The sequence below is a fragment of the Periplaneta americana genome, chromosome 8, assembly GCF_040183065.1.
Source record: "Periplaneta americana isolate PAMFEO1 chromosome 8, P.americana_PAMFEO1_priV1, whole genome shotgun sequence".
Lineage (NCBI taxonomy): Eukaryota > Metazoa > Arthropoda > Insecta > Blattodea > Blattidae > Periplaneta > Periplaneta americana.
In genome coordinates, this window is record NC_091124.1 from 9,743,897 (window position 1) to 9,765,113 (window position 21,217).

At 35.7% G+C, this 21,217-nt stretch overlaps 1 protein-coding gene across 2 annotated transcripts; it reads right to left on the minus strand.

Annotated features, from left to right (window-relative positions):
* Positions 1-164: 164 nt before the first annotated feature.
* LOC138704475 (methyltransferase-like protein 25B) lies at positions 165-20,876 on the minus strand. 2 transcript variants are annotated; one of them, XM_069832393.1, is made up of 10 exons: positions 20,452-20,876; positions 19,694-19,803; positions 14,934-15,261; positions 12,226-12,374; positions 8,936-9,065; positions 8,665-8,834; positions 7,413-7,557; positions 4,798-4,907; positions 3,802-3,989; positions 165-333 (listed from the first exon to the last, which is right to left on the minus strand). In XM_069832393.1, exons 1-10 carry the CDS (start codon positions 20,533-20,535, stop codon positions 251-253), a joined length of 1,497 nt encoding a protein of 498 aa, XP_069688494.1. In that variant the 5' UTR covers positions 20,536-20,876; the 3' UTR covers positions 165-250. The 2 variants fall into 2 exon arrangements, with proteins under 2 accessions (XP_069688494.1, XP_069688496.1); XM_069832395.1 differs by having other exon boundaries at positions 3,765-3,989.
* Between the last annotated feature and the right edge of the window lie 341 nt (positions 20,877-21,217).

Sequence of the window (21,217 nt, forward strand, 5' to 3'; positions counted from 1 at the left end):
TTTCACATACCATAACTAATACAAAACTCAGGTGTAATTATTCAGTAACCTGTGTTGAAATCCATTTTTTGAAATGAGTTGATGAGTAGATAGGTGGCAAAGGCAATTAACACGACGACAAAAAGATGTATTTTAAAAGAGCAGGGTGTATAATAACAGCCATATAATTAAACATATTTTATTAAAATATAAAACAACATTTACAAAATATCTTAGTTGAAGCTCAGTGGAATTTGTAAAACCATTTTCTTCAATTTTTCTTCCTACCAATTAGAATACTATTTCTTGGCGATAAAAGAGGGTCAAAGAGTGGTACCAGTTCACTGTGGATATCTGAAAACAAATAAAAAAAATTACTATACTAGGACAATTTTTAACATATTACGTGATATACGTACCATATTTTATAAATGATGTAAAAAAAAAAGTTTTAGAAAACTACTGACACTATTTTTATACAAAATGTATCCAAGTTACTGTTAAATTTTAATCAATTAAATAAGAGAGAGCCATTAAGAGAATTATCGTATAATTTATCAACTGAAGGTGTCGCAAAGCATAATGCCTGACATGTAATTTATCAAATTCTAAAACAGAATTCAGTCCAAAAACACAAAACACAGGTGCCAAAATTAAGGATCTGTAAAACAATGACTTCGCTTAGGTTGATATAACGACAATGAAGATTGGATTAATTGAGTGATATAACGTGTTCTACATTGGACAGACTGGAAGATCATTTCAAACAATTTACAAGCAACATATCACAGCCATAACCAAACTACACAACAATTCAACCTACGCAGAATACATCGCAAACTCTAATCACAACTACAGCAACATAGACAATGATATGAAAATACTACACATCCAGCCAAAAAACCAGAAACTTGATACTCTAGAACAATATGAAATTTAATTACAAACATACAAAAATTTAACTAAATTTCAAAACACACACCTTTTTCGACACAATCATGAACACACATCACCACAACAGAAACATAGTGCTAGACCTCACTAGGCTTCGGAGAATGAGGGACACCACCTCGAAACTAGTCAGCCAGGTATTTTTATAATATTAACACAGTAAAGAAGTCATTGTTAATCAGTGATTATACAAGTGTTAAAAGAGTATGCCAAACAATGAAGAAGACAAAGAGTGTACCAAACAATAAAGAAGATAAAAGGTTATCGTCATTTCTCATAGCTATGGTCCTCAAACACAATTATGGTCCACGATACAACTATTCAAAGAATATTGTAGAAGAAACATAGACTGTTCGTAGATAGCTGCAGTGACTTGACTTCAAACTACAGTACAGCAAAAATATAGATAAACGAGGTACTACGTTATGGAGTACAAAATTTGAATGGACCATAGTTGTTTCCAGGATCATAGTTATGGGAAATGACGGTACATCTTAGATATGATTTCAAGTTTATCACAAGGAGGAGCAGGAGCAGCAGCAGTATCGAAATTCAATGTAGGTAAGAAATAGCCAACAAATTCTGTCTGGACCTTCTATTAGCACAGGGTTCTGCAACATGGACATAGAACTCCAGTATTACTTTCCTCTTAGAGAAAACCATGCCAAGAATTTAATCCCTTATGGATTTTAAACCCAATAACTATGGATGCAAAGGTCAACACGATAACAGCAAGACCACTGATGACAACTTTTTTTATGGTTTTTTTAGTGGGTGTATCGTGATCCACTTGGGGAGCTACGACAGGTAGCAAAATCTGGTTATGAAAGCCAGCTGTAACAGCTGGGGGGATCATCAAGCTAACCACATGATACCTTCATTCTGGTCGATGATCGTCCACCTCTGCTTCAGCATGTGGACGTGAGGCCAGCAACTGGCTGGTCGGTCTAGGCCCTTCACGGGCTGTAGCACCACAGATTATTATTTTTATTTTACAACGCTGTATCAACATCTCAGGTTATTTAGTATCTGAATGAAATGAAGGTGATAATGCCAGTGAAATGAGTCCAGAGTCAGCAACGATAGTTACCAGCATTTGCTCATATTTGGTTGAGGGAATACTCCGGAAAAAACCTCAAAATCAGGTAACGAGACCTGACTGGGATTCGAACCTGGGCCACCTGGTTTCGCGGTCAGATACGCTAACCGTTATTCCACAGGTATGGACTCTTTTTGTAGTCAGGTCAATTAAGATAAAGTGAATGTGAGAAATCAATGTTATACAGTAATTGTCTTTACAGATATGGGTTGCACTTATTCCTATCTCATAACATGTTAGTGGAAGTGTCTAACAGCTGAAGTGCGTGATCCATGTATTACTTAGTATCATCATCATCATCATCATCATCATCTCCAACAATACGGCAAATGTAAGGTAATCTATGGCAAATCCTCAGCCTCAACTCATCTCGCCTACTAATTGTATAACTCTTGACTTGTTCCACGTCTTAAAGCTTCAATGCTAATGTAAGATCTGTGGAATACAATAAATGAAATTTAAAAAATTAAAACTTCTTTTGGTTACACTTAGGCCCGATTGTATAAACCATTTAATCTTAGATTAGAGGTTAAATTGATCCTTGTTTCAGCTGAACTTGGAATTTTGTGTTGTATAAAGTCTAATCTGAGATTAATTTGTCTCAAACTAAAGTCAACTTTGACTGAAGAAATTTCTCCGATTAAGTTCGATGATCCAAGTTCAGTTATTTCTTTTCTGTTTGAAATATACGAGTGACAGATTGTGCAAGTGAAATATCCATTATTATTAATATTAATAGGTATGATAGGTACATTTATATATATTTCTTTCAATTTCTTGCCTTAATACACAAACAATCTTATATTTTATAAGGCTCTATCGTGTTCAGCCGTATCAAATAACATAACCTATAATTATATTATGTTTATAACAATCATTAATTATTAATGGATATGATAGGTACATTCATAAATTTTCAATTAACTGTGTTACTAAACGAAAATTGTCGTTTTATAAAGCTTTATTATGTTTAGCAGTATCAAACACCATAACAAGATAACAACTCGGAGAACAGTCAACCTTCTTCTTATTGTCCGCCATTATTTACATTGCACAAAAAACCAGTGCCTCCAACAGAGTGTAATACGGAAAGTCGCCAAAAAGTAGTTGTAAAGTCGCTAGATTTCTCATTATCAACAAAGAAAGATTAAATTTTGTCACTATGGGGTGCTAAAAAGGTCACTAAATCCTATTTAAGCAATATAAAAGTTAAAAGAAATTGTTGTTGAAAAAGAGTTAAAGTCGCTAGATTGGCAACACTGAACAAACCTGTCCGCGCATCACGTATTTCACCTGTTTATGCGATGTTGCCAAATCCTTTTCACGTGAACTTAGATTGCATTTGAACCAAGGTAATTTGATCGCAGAAAAGTTTTATACAATAGAAGAAGTGTCTGAACTCGGTTCACTTTTCGATCTTCGATCAAAGTTGATCTTTAGTCAGGGAGTTTTATACAATTGGGCCTTAGTCTGCTTGCCCTCATATTATACTGAATGGAAATACCGTGTATTTTGGATTGATGATTGTAAAATACGACATCAACTCCATAATGGAAAGCAGCCATTAAAAAGACCTAATAAGAGGTGTACAGATGTGGCTAATGGTAGACTTGGAGGAGCCCAATTATGAAAAATAAAAATTTCAACTAAATTTGTTGGAATTTTGTAATGGGACATGGCAAATCACGCATAATCAAAACATGAACTAATATTAATTCTTTGAATTCAAACAAACCAGCAAAGTTGAAAGAAGTATGTCACACCATACACACCAAGTTCTTGCAGATAAAGTTGTCGATCTCGTAACAGGACAGACTCCACTAAGGGAGCTAACATTAGCCGCAGAGTGTAGAAGGATACCACTCTTCTCCATTCTAACAAATTAATTTCTGTCTCTTCAGACGTAACGTCTTCTATAGGGACCTCCAATCCTAGCCTTGAGAGTGCCAAGGTAATGTACCTGTAATAACATAAAAATTATTGCATTTCATATACATGCACAAGTATAAAGTGCACAATTTCTTTTATTACAGTTAATTTATTTATTCAGGTTGCAGAAAATTTAACATGCAAACATACAGTTTGGAATAACTAGAATATTTTCGTATAACTAAATGGTGTCTTGGAATACTGCGTGTTCAGTTCAAAGTGTGTCATGGCTTGCTGTATGTCATCATGTGGCTAGCCGATGAGCCTAGAGAATTCAATCTTCCTACACTTCCGCAGAGGCGCATTACCTATGTGCCAGAGAAGTTGCCTACCAAGTACGGCATTCATTGTGAAGAGTACTTACCGATACGTACCGTAACGCCGGTAGTGGCAGGAATGTGAACTGTTTGGAAACACGTACTGAGGTGAGTTTTTTCCTTACTGTCAGGATATGGGGAGAGGGTTAAGATGATTACTTACGTATAGTATTTGTTGACATTAACTTCGACGGTCAACATAGACACGCAGCATTTGATTTATGTTGTGGAATGTTGCTGTACGCAACCGATCATAACAAATACCCTGTGTACGACTTGCCCGAGCAAAACGCAATTCGAAAGAAGTTATGGTAGCACACAGACCGTACAGACCGCCATCTGTTGCTATAATGTTCAAGTTATACCGTACACGTTCTCAAGTTCAGACTGAACGCCTTGATTAATAGGCAACTTCTCGGACATAAAAGTTGAAACTCACTTCAAATCGCTGACTCACCAACAGTGACGTCATGACACACTTTGAAATGAACACCCAGTAGTTCAACTTGTGTGTATACTCACTGATGGAATGTCATGTCTGTAGTGTGCTTGATACTCTTTATCATGGTGTGTCGTAAATGTGGCCAATGCTTTGTTAAAATTTTTTCCAGGACAGCTCGGTAGCAGTGCACCTAGAAACAAACAATACAATGTAAACTGCATATTTTATACATTAATTATTAATATGATTTTTGAAAATGATTGTCAGGCAAATTCTGTAAAATTTATTTAAATGCAAACACCATTTTAAGCGGAAAATATATGTAAATTGATACATTAAAACTTCTGTAGATCTTTTCAAGTCCTACAACTGGCTGGTTAGTTTCTAATGTGCTGTCTTGGCATTTAAAAGTGTAGCTCTCCGATATTTGGTGGTAATGCAGGTTTCAGCCGCTACTGCTGGGCAGACTTCCATCTTCACTTCGCTGTTACATAAAGTGCAGTTAGGTGAGGATAAGATAGCAATTTTGTGAAGGCAGTCATGACCTGTGAGTAGTCTGAAGCGGCAACTGATGATTTTCTTGGGGCTTATGGTATGAGATTGCAATCTCTTTATAATTTTTGCCATTTCTTGTTCTCAGATGCTTCTTTCAACTGATTTTCATTTGTCTGCTATTTTATGGGGTTGTATAATAGAGATACCTCTTGTTAATTGCTTATATTTATAACACTAGGCCGTGACTGACCGAATATATAAGGACTCATGCTCAGAGGTTGGAGGTCAGGGTTTGAGATGTCCCACAAACCATATGTCTTGCTACAGATGATACCTTGCTAATTATCCAGTATGGAGGGCTGTTTATTATACGGAACTGTTATCTGGTGTGTTACAATGTTGAGGTTATTTTCAATTATTTATGTACGTTTTGTCTCCCATATGTGGCGTGGGAGGATATCGAAGTTTTAGCCAAAGAGATATGCGCTAAACTGGAGAATTATCACGGTTGCTTTGAACCGTGCCGTTACGTTTATCACCAAATTTAACTAAATACACAATGTCACCAACATAAGAATATGACATTGGTGTGTGGCATAGTTGGTGGGAGAAATTTGTCTCTCTCTCTCTCTCTCTGCCTCCTTCGCTCTGAACATTACTGAGAGATAGCACCAGTGTTAGCTACAAGGTGTATTTGCGCAATTATATTGCAAGTAGATTACGTGACTTATTACGTGGCTTAGATGAGAGTCTCGAGACAAAACAGTTTTGCTATATTTCTTTTTTTTCTCTCTGTCTACCTCCTTCGTTCTGAACATTATTGAGAGATAGCACCACTGTTAGCAACAATGTGTATTTGCGTGAATATTGCGAGTAAATTATGACGGCTGGCTTAGATGAGAGGCTTGGGACAGAAACAGTTTTGCTGTAGCGCATGCGCGGACCTCTCATGCAGTGGAAGCGTGATCCTTACTTGAATTTATTTTCGCGTGTACATTGCAGATTAAATGATTGAGATCCCTTCTTACTCCGGTTACAGACCTTGCATTTACGAAGGTTAGGTTTGGTTAGTTCAGGTTTTTATTAATCAAGTCCGCGCATGCGCAGACAGGTAATATGATCCTGTCGCGAGCTGCATGTGATAATTGATATGAGGTCGAGAAATGGGAGTAGGTTAGGTTAGGTTAGCTTAGGTTAGGTTACGTTAGCTTTGGTTAGGTTAGGTTAGCTTAGGTTAGGTTAGGATAGCTTAGCTTTGGTTAGGTTAGCTTAGGTTAGCTTTGGTTAGGTGAGGTTAGGTTAGCTTTGTTAGGTTAGGTTAGGTTAGCTTAGCTTAGCTTAGCTTTGGTTAGATTAGTTTAGGGATAGGGAAGTGACAGGAGATTTTAACATGAAGTTCATTTACATATTATGTAATATAAATGTTATCATTTGCATGTATTTGACGAAACTTTTTAATTTTAACATAAAATTTGATTTCATTCGTCCATTTAGTAGTTAAAATTATATGACAGTTTTTGATTCGTAATATTGATAAACAATGATAGGCCTATAATGAAAGTGGTGAATAATTTCATGGTCCCTAAAATTTTTTTTTTCGTAAAAGGCTAGGTTTTTTTTTTCTCTAGGCCAGAAATAAAAGAGCAACGCGGTCATAATTACGTACTTTACGCTTTGGCGAACATTAACCGGAAATTTACTTTCCGTCATTTTAATAATATTCCTTGAAACACACCTTTCTTCCTGTTCATTTCCTTGTGATAACCTAGTTTAAGATCTTACTACATCTGCAATTTCTTTTAATGCATTCAAAAAACCGCCGTTGTACTACATAAAACCTTGAACTTGACTAATGGAGTGAATTATTTAAGAATATAGTCGCGAATTTGACTACCACCATTTCGATTGTCTTTTGTTTGGTACGGCTCGGTATGGCTAATGGCCAGCAAGTAGCGTTGACTATCGATATTCGTCTGCCGTGGGTATTATCCAGTTGTTCCGATATGCTTCAGCATATCAATTTATCGCTACCAGTATGAAGCATAAGGAGGCCATGGATTAAATATAATCACAGACAAAAGCTAAACAAAAACAACTGAAGAACAAAGCTTCTTTCTTTCATGACGAATCTTACAGGAAGAGAATTAAATGAAATATAATAACAACACATACAAACTACCAAAGTACCTAGCTAATATACCTTCAGGTCCTCATACTGGCCCACACACAATCTCTGACAATAAACTTCAATTGCATGGCATGCAATCTCTCGTGCCCCGTAACTGAGTGAGTGTGGTCTTGTACACAGAAACTTACTCATTGGGTAACCATTGAATCCTGAAACACTGCAATAGTATTAGAAAATATTTCTGGACTTAAAAAAATGAAAATACTTCCGAGCATGACATGTGTTCTAATAAACCGATTAATCACAATCCCAGTATTAACTGAGATAAACCTCTGGAGAAAGAAGAACCAGGATAAAATAAGACGGTCTAACTTGTTTACCTTTTATAATTCATCTGTAATGTTAAAATTTCAGTAGAATTGTGAATATATTCATTGTTCAATTATTCCTCATACCCTGTTTGTTTTATTTTTCTGACAGTTGCAAGGTGAAAAAGCCACAATAACAGATGGTATGCAATGAGTTATAAGAAAAGAAAGTTTTGACACCCTCTGAAGCCATCTTAAAACGTTTTATTCAAACATATGTTGATTTACGTGTTAAATCCAAAACACAAAGGATCAAAATTATCTGAAGAAGAAGAAGAAGAAGCAGGAGGAGGAGGAGGAGGAGGAGGAGGAGGAGGAGGAGGAGGAGGAAGAAGAAGAAGAAGAAGAAGAAGAAGTGGATTTTACAAGGGAAATCATCTTTTTTTGCCATTAGTGACAGCATTTCAGGGTGATCCAAACCATTTCCAGAAACATATTTTACTTCATAAGTAAAAGACAAAGTTGACACAGTTGCTTGGTGAAACTCTAAGAAAAGAAACAAAACCATTGACAGTGAAATTACAGATTTTGTGCTTCGCTTAACAAAAATGCACTGCAGGTTCCTCATGGATTGAATATACCTTCTCAAATCTCAGCTTTGTACAAAATAAATTAAGAAAACACATGTACTACAAATATATATGTAAAAGCAAAAATAGATCTATGTAAATTCCGCTTAGGTACATTAGTCCACTCTCTCAACACATTTTGTTATCTTCATTCAGTTACGTCCTCTGATTGAGGTTCTGGCTGGTATGTACATCTATTATCAGGCAGTACATCTCACTTGACGATATATGGCTGACAAATGTCATAATCAAGACACCTCAAAAGGTAAACCTAACTCTATCATCAAATGAGTAATTCTTATATGAATACGAATGTTGATTAAACATGGTGAAACGTTTATTCTCAGCAATTTAATTGAAACAAACTAAGAAAAGTATAATACTTACATTCCTGTTGAAAGTTTCATATAACAGCATCCCACAATGTTAATAAATTTTGCATTTGGACATTCTACAAAGAGGTGCATTAAGATAGGCGCCAAATCTCCACAAGGATGGAGTCCAACAATTCCAAACCTGAAAACTTCTTCAGAAGCACCAAATGCCATTTTCAAATCCTGAAATTAAAAGTTCATAACAAGTTTACGAATAAATTAGAATTATTGTACAGTTTACAGTTTTAACTTAGGTAAAAGAAAAAATCGTCTACAGTACTTGCCTCTGTGAAACTATTAGCTGTCAACTGAGAATCAAGTGTCATACTCAAATGGACAGGTCTATGAAGGCTGGCAAATTGGTTTTTGTCTAGAATTTTGGACACCGATACTTCCAACTCCATATCCAATTTTCTGAAATTTTATATAAAAATAAAGATAATGGTAAAAGGAAAATAAGATGTTTGTTTATTTTTTTCCAATTCAATCAGCCTTATGATTTTAATTCTTACAATCAAAAAGGTATTGTTATTATTATTATTATTATTATTATTATTAGTCATTTTTCTTTCTGACATACCAATATAAATCCTTCAGTCTTTCCGACATATGATTAAAATTTCACATATTGACAGATGGATCTTGTTCATAGTTAGTGACTTTCTCATAGAGGATGCATGTAGCTGAATCCAATATTGGATAAGACAATTGAAGGGTCAGTGGAAAAAGGAGGCTATCCCACATTTTGGAAAAAAGTGAGTTAACAGCATATTATGGAAGACAGAACAGCCTTCTATTACTTTATTACACAAATAAGATATGGGATAGCTCCATTTTGTAATATAAAGTCGTTAATAATTATGTTGTTTCTGCTGAAAAAACTTCTCAGTGGAATAAGGGAGCTATCCCTACTAGCATTGAAAGCTTGAATGTCTTCTATTCTTTTGGCCAATATGAGAGCAGCTGACATATCATATTGAATCAAGATGACTGACACGGACCACTTGGTGAAGCAAAAGCTGTTCTCTGTAAAGGAATCTATACGAAAGATAGAATAAATGCTGAAGAAACAAGAAGACACTGCACTTCACTTCACATATGAACATTATGTCAAGTCACATTGACAAGAAAATTTGTAAAAATGCATTTCTGTTTTTATGTGAATATGCAAAAAGCAATTTATCACTGAGCAAGTAAGAAATTATTACAGTACTGAAAGAATGTATGAGTAAGTTATGGAAGAGAAACAAAAATCGTTCTGGAGTTAAAGTAGATTTTAGAAAAGCATCTGTTTTGAGGTTCAAAGGTGGACATACTTAAAGTAGATGTAGAATACACATACAGTGACAGAAATACCTATGAGACATTGTTTCCAGCAAGAGAAAGAAAAACCATCTAAGTTGAAACCTTCAGTGCAGCCTAAGTATCCTCACGGAAGACCCATCAAGGCTGTATAAGGATATTTTGTCACTTCTTAAGTATATACAAGTTGTATATCAAGGACTGTATTTGGACCTGAAGTCAGACAACTACTTTAGTGAGAACAATGTAGAAGATTTTAATGATCATGATCTGATATAGGACTTATGGAAATGGAGATGTAATAGCTCTCTATATATATTGATTCTTATCAGTTCTTTTTCATAAAAACTTTTCAACATTTGCAGAAATCGCTTTAATAAATGAGGATGGGTGAATGACGCAAGTTAAGTACCCACCATTAAAAAAATAATAATATTTTTATGTTAGTTTACACTATAATTTCTATTCCGGATTATATTTTATTATGAAGGCAGAAGACCTCAGAAAGAGAGAGGGAGAGAGAAACAGAAAACAAGACAACTAACTTAGACAAATTTAAGACTGAACATCACATTTATTATTTTACTAACAGCCTAGATCATATATGTAACAGATATGTCGGGCTTATAGGCTTTGAGGTTAACTTTTGTCAGATTTACTACGCTGCCATCTAGTTGTTACATAAGGAGTCACATCATAATTTCCATTTGAATTGCATTAGCGACTGTGCTGCCATCTCGTGTTCGTTTACGGCAGACGGGTGGCGATCCTGGCGGTTGTTCTCTTCAAAGTGCTGCCGATTTTAACATAGCGAGGAGTTATCTGTTACATATATGATCTAGGCTAACAGTATGGCTTAAAACTTCTCGAATCTGGACCAATACCAGAAATGATTCTGATCGAGGTACAGTGCAATGCATTTTGGGATATGAGCAACACTCACGCACTCACTCACTCTCTCACTCTCTCTCTCTCTCACTTCCTCTCTATCTTTCGTGTTCTGGTCATTCTCTCACTGTAAAGGCCCATTCACAATGAAAATTAAACATAAACATAACATAAGCATAAAACCTTGTGTCCATGTTATTTAATGAAAGCATTCACAATGAATTACATAAGCATAAACTTAATCTTAATCATAAGACGTTAACATGAAAGTTTGCAAACTCCAAACTTTCATGTTTATGTTTATGCGATTTGGAAACAGTACACAAGCGGAAAGCGTGTTTTCACTTTTTGTTTAACATCTCATGGGCTTTGCCTACAGGCAATATTTTGATCTATTGGCCGTGATGATAGCTAGGCGCGCAACATGGAATCATATGACGAAAAGTTGATTATTTTACATCTCCGTTTCTTTCATTTCAAGTATTGAAAGCCATATACTGATGCCATTGTAGTTATTAGAAACATAAATTGAATGGCTATATCGTCAGTCATTGTGCAATTCTCCATTTTTATGTAATAGATTCTGTAGTTTTGTTGATTCAGTGTGTTTGTTTCCACACACGTTTACGTTATGTTTAATTTTCATTGTGAATGGGCCTTGGCTACTTAAGTTTGTGGCATATGTTTATGTGCTTATGTTAATGTTTACGTTATGTTTAATTTTCATTGTGAATGAGCCTTAACTACTACAACCGAAAACGCAACAATGTGTCATGATGATTATTGAGACGTGTTTCTCTAACTGCAAGGCTGACCAGTGGCTATGACGTCATTTCTCCCAGCTGTGCTGAATGAACTGCATGTGTAACTCGATAACAGCAATTGATATGAAACTCAGATTTTTTCAGAGACTTTGTGCTCGTGTGTTCTGTTAATTAAACCCCCCATTGATTTTTATTGGAGGGTCTTTAACTTCCACAGGACAAGGCTAAACAGAGAAAAACAAACATTAAGAGATCAAATCATCCTATATTGGGAAACACGAAGGAAAATGGTGTAAAGCCAGATCCTGTTATTGGAAACTAACAAACACATATATATTTATATTTTTCATATCACGTTTTGCTGTTCTTTCACAGCTTTACAGCTTCCTGCTAGAGTAGGCGTGTTCAGCACAAGCATTTCTAGCTTTTAAAGGGGTGCAACAGTGACACAGTATCTCTCTCAGAATCCCTGAAGGCACACGCTTAAAAGATATTCTACGTCACTGCTGCACCTCATTTAAAGACTAGAATTGCCAACGCTGAACACACCTGTGAAGCAGATAACATGACAGAACTTTGTACTTCCAGAAAGCTCTAACAGTTTTCTATGATTTCATTACCTTGCTTGCCTGGAAAGGCCTTGCTGAGCCTCCAAACAACAAACTTTCAGTCCATAACCATAAGCCAGTAACCTAGCCAAATGACCCAAACCAGAGCCAATATCAACAATGAATTGGCAGTTTTCCATTTGTGCCACACTCGCAGTGACCTGTAATTCAGAAACAGTAAAATTTTGGTAAAATTATATCACTGTCTATTCCCACAAACCATTTAAAATCCAATAAGATAATATTGGTTAGTTAGTTAGTTAGTGGGGTTTAAAAAGGGCGCGTCAGCATCTATGGCTATTTGCGCCCTTATCTAAAATTCTTTACAGAACAGAGACATAATACAATAATCAGAATGTTTAAAAGAACTAAAAAACGTTGTCACGATTAAAACGAGGTATACAAATGCAGTTTCAACAGGGTGATGCATAATACATTATAAAAATCTCAGACCTTAACTAATATTTAAAAAGATACAATAAAATAACAATACAGATGCTACCATAAATAAATTATCTGGTGTATTTCTAAAATACTCGGATGTAAAAGGTCCGAATGTCAAGTTTGTTAAAAAACTTATATACTAAATAACAAGTGTAACCTCCGGATGTAAAGGGTCCGGAGGATAATTAAAACGGGTCAAAAACTAAATCACTCTGTCAAGTCCAGTACTCGATAAAAATCTCAGGACTGCATTTGTACAATTAAAATCATTTCCAAGAGCGTCACGAAGAGTCGGCCGAATTCCATATTGCCGACGGGCACGTTCATACTTTCTACAATGTAATAAAAAATGTTCCACCGTAAGTGGAACATGGCATAGATCACACTCCGGCTGAAGCTCGCCACGTAGCAGATGGCCATGTGTCAGATGACAGTGGCCAATTCTCAACCGGGTGAGTAAAACTTCTTCGTGTCGTGACGCTCTTGTGGACGAATCCCAAACTCAAACAGTATTCTTTATTCTTCGTAATTTGTTTTCCTCTTGTGCAGACCATTCTCCTTCCCATTGCCACCATATTCTACATTTCAAATAATTTTGTAAGTCTTGCCACCTCTCGCGCCAATATACCAGAGTGCCATTTGTAGCACCATCTTTGGCTGCAGCATCTGCGGCCTCATTCCCACGAATTCCGACATGGCCAGGAATCCACACTACTCCAATCTCGCAATCAGAGCTTAGGAGTGTGTGGAACAGCTGCTGAGTTCTTAACACAAGGGGATCCTCTGAGTAGAGAGACTACAAAGACTGAATGGCACTTAAAGAGTCGGAGCAGATTAGATATCTGCCCCGAGGTTCTCGAATTAAAAACAATAAAACTCTGTAAAAAGCATATAATTCTGCAGTAAAAACACTGGTATATTCGCTCAGTTTATATTTAAATATCTGTCCATTTGCAACGAAGGAGCAACCAACACAATCATTAACTCGGGATCCGTCAGTAAAAACTAAAGAATAATTTGGATATCGGGATAAAAGTTCACTAAAACGAAGTCTATAAACAAAAGCTGGTGTAAAATTCTTAAAACTTTGGCTCAGGCTTACATCAAACATGGGGCGAAAGATAATATTGGCTGAAGACTATATGACAAGAAAATTGATGCAGGAATAAAAATCAATACCAGTACATAGTAATTGAAGTGTTCTCTGGAATAACAACTTAACGTATGTTACGTCGTTTTTCCATTTCTAGCATATATTGCATCCTTAACAACAAAACTCCCACCCGACAAAATATTATTTCCCTCAAACAAACACAGTGCCCTCTAGAAACATTTGAATGTCATTCTGTGCAATGTTGTTATACCAGATCTAAAATCTTTGATGCATTGTACCTCAAATTAAAAAATTCAAAGTTCTTGTTCCAAAGAACAGACCAATCAGTGAAAAGAGTAAATAAGTATTATTGGAACATACCAAAGTGTACATTGTGTACTGACATTTGTGAATAATTAAGAGTCGATCTGCAATAGTAATGCTGAATGTAATTTTGTGGGATAAACAAATATTTAAAGAAACTGAAATCCATTTTATAAATCAATCGTGAGAAGTTATTAACTTGTACTGCAGAAACACGGAATATGAATGCAAAATTAAGATCAAAATTACAGTCAACAAAAATAAATTTTTTAAGGTCAGCAAGATGTTCTAAAATAGATAAAATTATAAATAACACAATAAAAGCTAAAATCCCTTGGCCTGAACTATGTGGACCCAAGATATACAGGCATTATGATCACTACATTACTGAAGATGGCCCATTTAAAAATTACGGCTACCAAAAATGGGCTCACCTGCTGTAATCTTCATGCATTCAAGTTGTTAAATGGTGTGGTCAGATGTTTACCATGTTTGTCATTACACCTGAGAATGACAAACTCTATCTAGCTGATAGTGATAGATTTTTAGGGTGATGAAAGTCATTACCATGGTTTGCTGTGGAGGGGAAGTAAAAACAAGAGCTCTGTGTCATTGATTCACAGCATGTAAAGAACACTGATCCTGTATTAGAGGATTCGAGCGAAATTTACTGCCCATTTCCCGTTAGTCATCATTCTCGTCTATCACCAGATACAGTGAATTCTGTCATACAGATAACATAACCTCAGAACTGGAATTTTTCACAATGCCTGTGTTCAAAAAAATTTTCATGAACCAAATCAACTAGAAACCAATATTCAGAAAAAGCAACTGTCGTTTTTTACTTCATCATATTTACCTTTGCCATTCTTGATATTTCATGTCTCTTCTTTGGCTTTACGTGTTTGGAGAATACATACTTTAGCCTTGGATGCTTGAGACATGGTGTTACATCTGGAACCTGCCACTCTGAGTGTCTATTTATAACCAAACCATCTTCACTGTGTTGTTTAGATTGTACAGTTGGTTCATTTGACTTCACTGCTAAGTCCACATCACAACACAAGGATTCCTTTTCCTCTTGTTCTTCGAATAAGTTGTTAAAATTGACTTCATCACGAGTAACAGACAGACATGATGATGCTACACGAAGGGCAAGTAATGACAGTGGCCAAACCCTTTGATAACTGTAAAAGTGAATACAGTTCCATAAGTAAAAACGAATATAACAATAAGGGAAGTGCTTGAAGTGAACCATTTACTTAATTCTGCTATCATAACAACAAATATTTTTTAAGTTAATTGAGGGGGTCAATGGAAGAAAGGTTTAATTCAAAAAGGTTTGTTTTGACATAAAGAAGAAAAATTGTCTGCAGGTCACACATAAATAATGTATGTTAGTGATACATTGTCAACTTAAGTATATACAGGGTGATTCAGGACCTCTGCAACAAATTCTGAGGATCGATAGATCTCGCAATGAGGATCATTTTTCGTAAAACAACCCACATTCTTCAATGCCTCGTGTAGGAGCTACACAACATCGAAAAAAAGACAACTCCCATTATTGTAAAGTAGCCTGGAGGTAATAAAAGAAAGAAGAGTACTACCTAAATAAGTCTGCTTCTTAAATTAGTTTTGTTTTTATCTCCCATTATTAGCCTGGAGAACTTCCAATATTGTAAAGTAACCTGGAGGTAATAAAAGAGAGAAGAGGTACTAAATAAGTCTGCTTCTTAAATTAGTTTTGTTTTTATCTCTGTGAAATGGTTATCTAACTACCATTATTAGTGTCATCATGTCCTATCCTTCTTATCCTATGAAGTTTGTTTAAATTAGTTCAGTGAGAGATTCTGGAAAAATTTATTTTATATTAATAGAAACTGCTAGATCTAAGTGCCCCCCCCCAAAAAAAAAGAGAAAGAGGGAGGGAAGTGAAATGGAATGATTAAAAACAGAAATCATTTTCGTATTCTTCTTTTTTATGAATACAAAATAGTAATTTCATATTGATATGTTCAAATCTTTTGTAGCCCATCACATCATGAACCAATAGGGATTATCATTTTAATACTGATGCTGAATGTCAACAGGCTCGTAGTTCAATTATCTCATAGAAAGGCCGTAGATACAAAGGTATTGGATCTAGAATGCTATATGTATACTTACTTACTTACTTACAAATGGCTTTTAAGGAACCCGAAGGTTCATTGCCGCCCTCACATAAGCCCGCCAGCGGTCCCTATCCTGTGCAAGATTAATCCAGTCTCTATCATCATACCCCACCTCCCTCAAATCCATTTTAATATTATCCTCCCATCTACGTCTCGGCCTCCCCAAAGGTCTTTTTCCCTCCGGTCTCCCAACTAACACTCTATATGCATTTCTGGATTCACCCATACGTGCTACATGCCCTGCCCATCTCAAACGTCTGGATTTAATATTCCTAATTATGTCAGGTGAAGAATACAATGCGTGCAATTCTGTGTTGTGTAACTTTCTCCATTCTCCTGTAACTTCATCCCGCTTAGCCCCAAATATTTTCCTAAGCACCTTATTCTCAAACACCCTGAACCTATGTTCCTCTCTCAGAGTGAGAGTCCAAGTTTCACAACCATACAGAACAACCGGTAATATAACTGTTTTATAAATTCTAACTTTCAGATTTTTGGACAGCAGACTGGATGATAAGAGCTTCTCAACCGAATAATAACAGGCATTTCCCATATTTATTCTGCATTTAATTTCCTCCCGAGTGTCATTTATATTTGTTACTGTTGCTCCAAGATATTTGAATTTTTCCACCTCTTCGAAGGATAAATCTCCAATTTTTATATTTCCATTTCGTACAATATTCTGGTCACGAGACATAATCATATACTTTGTCTTTTCGGGATTTACTTCCAAACCGATCGCTCTACTTGCTTCAAATAAAATTTCTGTGTTTTCCCTAATCGTTTGTGTATTTTCTCCTAATATATTCACGTCATCCGCATAGACAAGAAGCTGATGTAACCCGTTCAATTCCAAACCCTGCCTGTTATCCTGAACTTTCCTAATGGCATATTCTAAAGCGAAGTTAAAAAGTAAAGGTGATAGTGCATCTCCCTGCTTTAGCCCGCAGTGAATTGGAAAAGCATCAGATAGAAACTGACCTATACGGACTCTGCTGTATGTTTCACTGAGACACATTTTAATTAATCGAACTAGTTTCTTGGGAATACCAAATTCAATAAGAATATCATATAATACTTCCCTCTTAACCGAGTCATATGCCTTTTTGAAATCTATGAATAACTGATGTACTGTACCCTTATACTCCCATTTTTTCTCCATTATCTGTCGAATACAAAAAATCTGATCAATAGTCGATCTATTACGCCGAAAACCGCACTGATGATCCCCAATAATTTCATCTACGTACGGAGTTAATCTTCTCAAAAGAATATTGGACAAAATTTTGTACGACGTCAACAAAAGTGATATTCCTCGAAAGTTACCACAGTTGGTTTTGTCCCCCTTTTTAAAAATAGGTATAATTATGGACTCCTTCCATTGTTCTGGTACAATTTCCTTTTCCCAAATAGCAAGTACAAGTTTATAAATTTCGCTATATAATGCGCTTCCGCCCTCTTGTATTAATTCTGCTGGAATTTGATCGATACCTGGAGACTTGTACTTTTTCAGATTTTCTATCGCAATTTCGACTTCTGAAAGCGTGGGTTCGGGTATAAATGGCTCAGCAGTTTGTATTTCAATTTCGTCCCGATCATTTCTATTTGGCCTATGTACATTTAGTAGTTGCGCAAAATAGTTTTTCCATCTGTTTAAGATTGATGGAGAGTCTGCAAGCAAGTCACCATTCTCATCCTTGATCACGTTTACCCTTGGCTGATATCCGTTCTTAAATTCCTTTATACCCTTATATAAATCTCGAATGTTTTTATTCTTACTATTTGTTTCTACCTCATTCAGTTTTTCCTTCAAGTAACCTCTCTTTTTATTCCTAAGTGTACGACTTGCTTCCCGTCTTTCATTGAAATAATTATCTCTCTTCTCCTCAACTGGATCCTGTAAGAATTTCAATTTTGCCTGTTTCCTTCTTTCTACTATCATGCAACAATCTTCATCAAACCACGGTTTCTTTTTCTTAGTTTCATAATAACCTATGCTCTGCTCAGCTGCAATTTTGATATTATCTCTGATATTTTCCCACACGCTATTAACATCTAATTCTTTCTCAACTTCGTCGGAACTTTCTAAAGTGGCAAACCTATTCGAAATTTCGACCTGATAATTTTGCTTAGCTTCCTCGTCCTTTAATTTCAAAATATTGAATTTAGTAATATTAACTTGTTGCTCTACTCGCTTGGCTACTGATAATCTTTCTCTTAATTCTCCAATCACCAAATAATGGTCAGAATTACAGTCTGCACCCCTGAAAGTTCGAATATCTACTATACTAGTATGTCTCCGTTTATCTATCAAGATGTGATCTATTTGGTTGTGTGTCAATCCATCTGGAGAAGTCCAAGTATATTTATGTATATCTTTATGGGGGAATGTTGTACTTTTGACAATTAAATTTTTCGATGTGGCAAAGTTGACTAATCTAACTCCATTGTCACTACTAATTGCGTGTAGGCTCTCTTTTCCAATAGTTGGTCTAAAAATATCCTCCCGTCCTACTTTAGCATTGAAATCCCCCAATAAAATTTTCATGTGATATCTAGGGAACTGATCAAAAGTATGTTCCAATTCCTCATAGAAGCTATTCTTTATATGGTCGTCTTTCTCTTCTGTAGGGGCGTGAGCATTTATAACTATGATGTCGCACCATCTACCCTTAAGTACTAAATATGATAACCTGTCACTGATAAATTCGACCTTTTTTACTGCTGATTTTATTCTTTTATGAACAAAGAATCCTGTTCCTAATTGGTGATTATTGTTTCCTACCCCATAATACAACAAGTAATCTCCTATTTGTGATATGCCATTCCCATCTAACCTAACCTCTTGTACTCCCACGAAGTCTATTCTATATCTAACTAGTTCTTTTGCTACTAATGTTACCCCTCCTGTTCTATAAAGACTAGTTACGTTCCAAGTGCCAAATCTCAAAACCTTATTCCTTTGCTGTGGTCGTGCCAGAGAATCAGTCCTATTCCGAGGCTTATTATAGGGATACGTAACAAGCTGTTTTTTACAGTGATGGGTTGTTAGCCCTTCGCCCAACCCCCAAGCTGGAGGATCACCCCTTATCGGCTGTCCACGACTGCTTATTCAATATATTCGCAGCTACCCTCCATATCTGGAAGCCGTCTCCTCTATCCGCAACCTGAGGACGCGCCATGCCGTGGTGATAGGGACCCACAATACATGGCTATATGTATAGAAAAATTATTTTTCGACATTAGATAACTTAAGTAGGCCTATGCCAGAAAATGTATTTTTCCGTCAAACTAGAAATCGAATCTTTATTATTCAGAATGTTTCCATTGAAGAAATCTGGTAAGTGAATACTCCTAAATTCTCACAAATAGAGCATAAAGACTAAAAGAGCATAAGTTACCTAGTTGAGAGAATACTGTACTGAAACTGAATTTTATACTTCACCTTTCACAACTCTGAGTTATAAAATATCCTAGTTCCTGAGGTTCAACATCCTCTAGAGTTGTCCTCCAACTCGGGGGAAGTTTATTCCAGTGTCTACCAGTAAAATAGTCCTGAAAAAAAAATTGTTTAGCCTAAGCATTTCATTACAAACAAAATTCAATGCCCATAAAATACTAACGTAGGAACACACTGGTAGTATTCTTCCTCCTTTTCAAGATTTTCTAGGCCTAAGTTACTCGATTTATAAGAAAACTATAATGACCAACACACAAATTAACACTATGAATCCACTTCCTTTGAAAATTATGCCGAAATTGCAAATTAGAGTATAATTTCAAAAGAAAAATTGCTTTCTCTCACACAGAACATAATTGTGCTGAACTAGGCTAGATGAAGGTGAGGTTAGGTTAATTTAGGTTTCGCAAGGAAGGAAAGTGATCTTTACATGGAAATTAATTAAATTGCCTTGTTATTTAAGTTACTTGTGGGAAAATCTAGAAGACTGTTATAGTTGAGCTCTTTACGAGGTGTCGAATGCACATACTATAAGAGTGGGCGATGGACACCAGCCGCTACACCGTTCTTTCAGATTATGTGTTACTTGTTTTAGTTCGTCGAAATTCAATTTGTTCCACAACTAAGAATCCCTCCTCTTCCACTGAACCTCTGACAGAACGGAATACTGTAACCCTGAAATTGATTTGTAATCAGAATATTATACAGTGCATAAAAAAAACATACATACATGATTCACTTACCAAAACATAGGAATCCAGCAACCACATATACTTTTCCAAAACTTTTAATCCACTATACATGGTAGTAAACATGTCACCTGGCATTTTTCAATGCATTCAATTACCGGTACAACATTTAAAATTTACGTTCGTACAATTACTAAATTTACGATTTCAATGTATCTTCTTTGACAGAAAACATATTGGTATCACAAGGGCATCCCACTGGTATAGGATGTCGCAAAGTGCTCAACATGTCAATCCTATATCTTGAAATTAATTCAAACACAGCTTAATGTTAGGTATTCAAATTGACCTTGCAAGCCAGCATGTGTCCTTTTTAGAGTTCACTAATTCCTTTCATAGTAAATCTTAAGCACATGTGTTCAAATCTTTACGTTTCTGTATTTTCTTTCTCGTTTAACTACTACCGGTACACTTTTGGGATAAACTTCTGAACACGGTAACCTTCTTTCTCCTCTACCCACATAATTCCATCCTTGTGTATACACAATAAATTATTAGCACTGAAAAGTGCATTTTCGTAAGCATGATATCTATTACAAGTCATTGGAAACCAAGTTACAACTTTTTCAATGCTCTGTAAATTGCACAAATCTTGCAATTTTAGTAAATTTCAATATTCATGTGCTTTTTGCACATATGATGGAAAACATATTGTATGATGCAATGCAGTAGTCTCAACGCCAAGACGTCTAAATTACACTTCACTTTAACTATTACATTAAAAAAAAAACATAAAATTATATGTTGGAATATTTTTTCA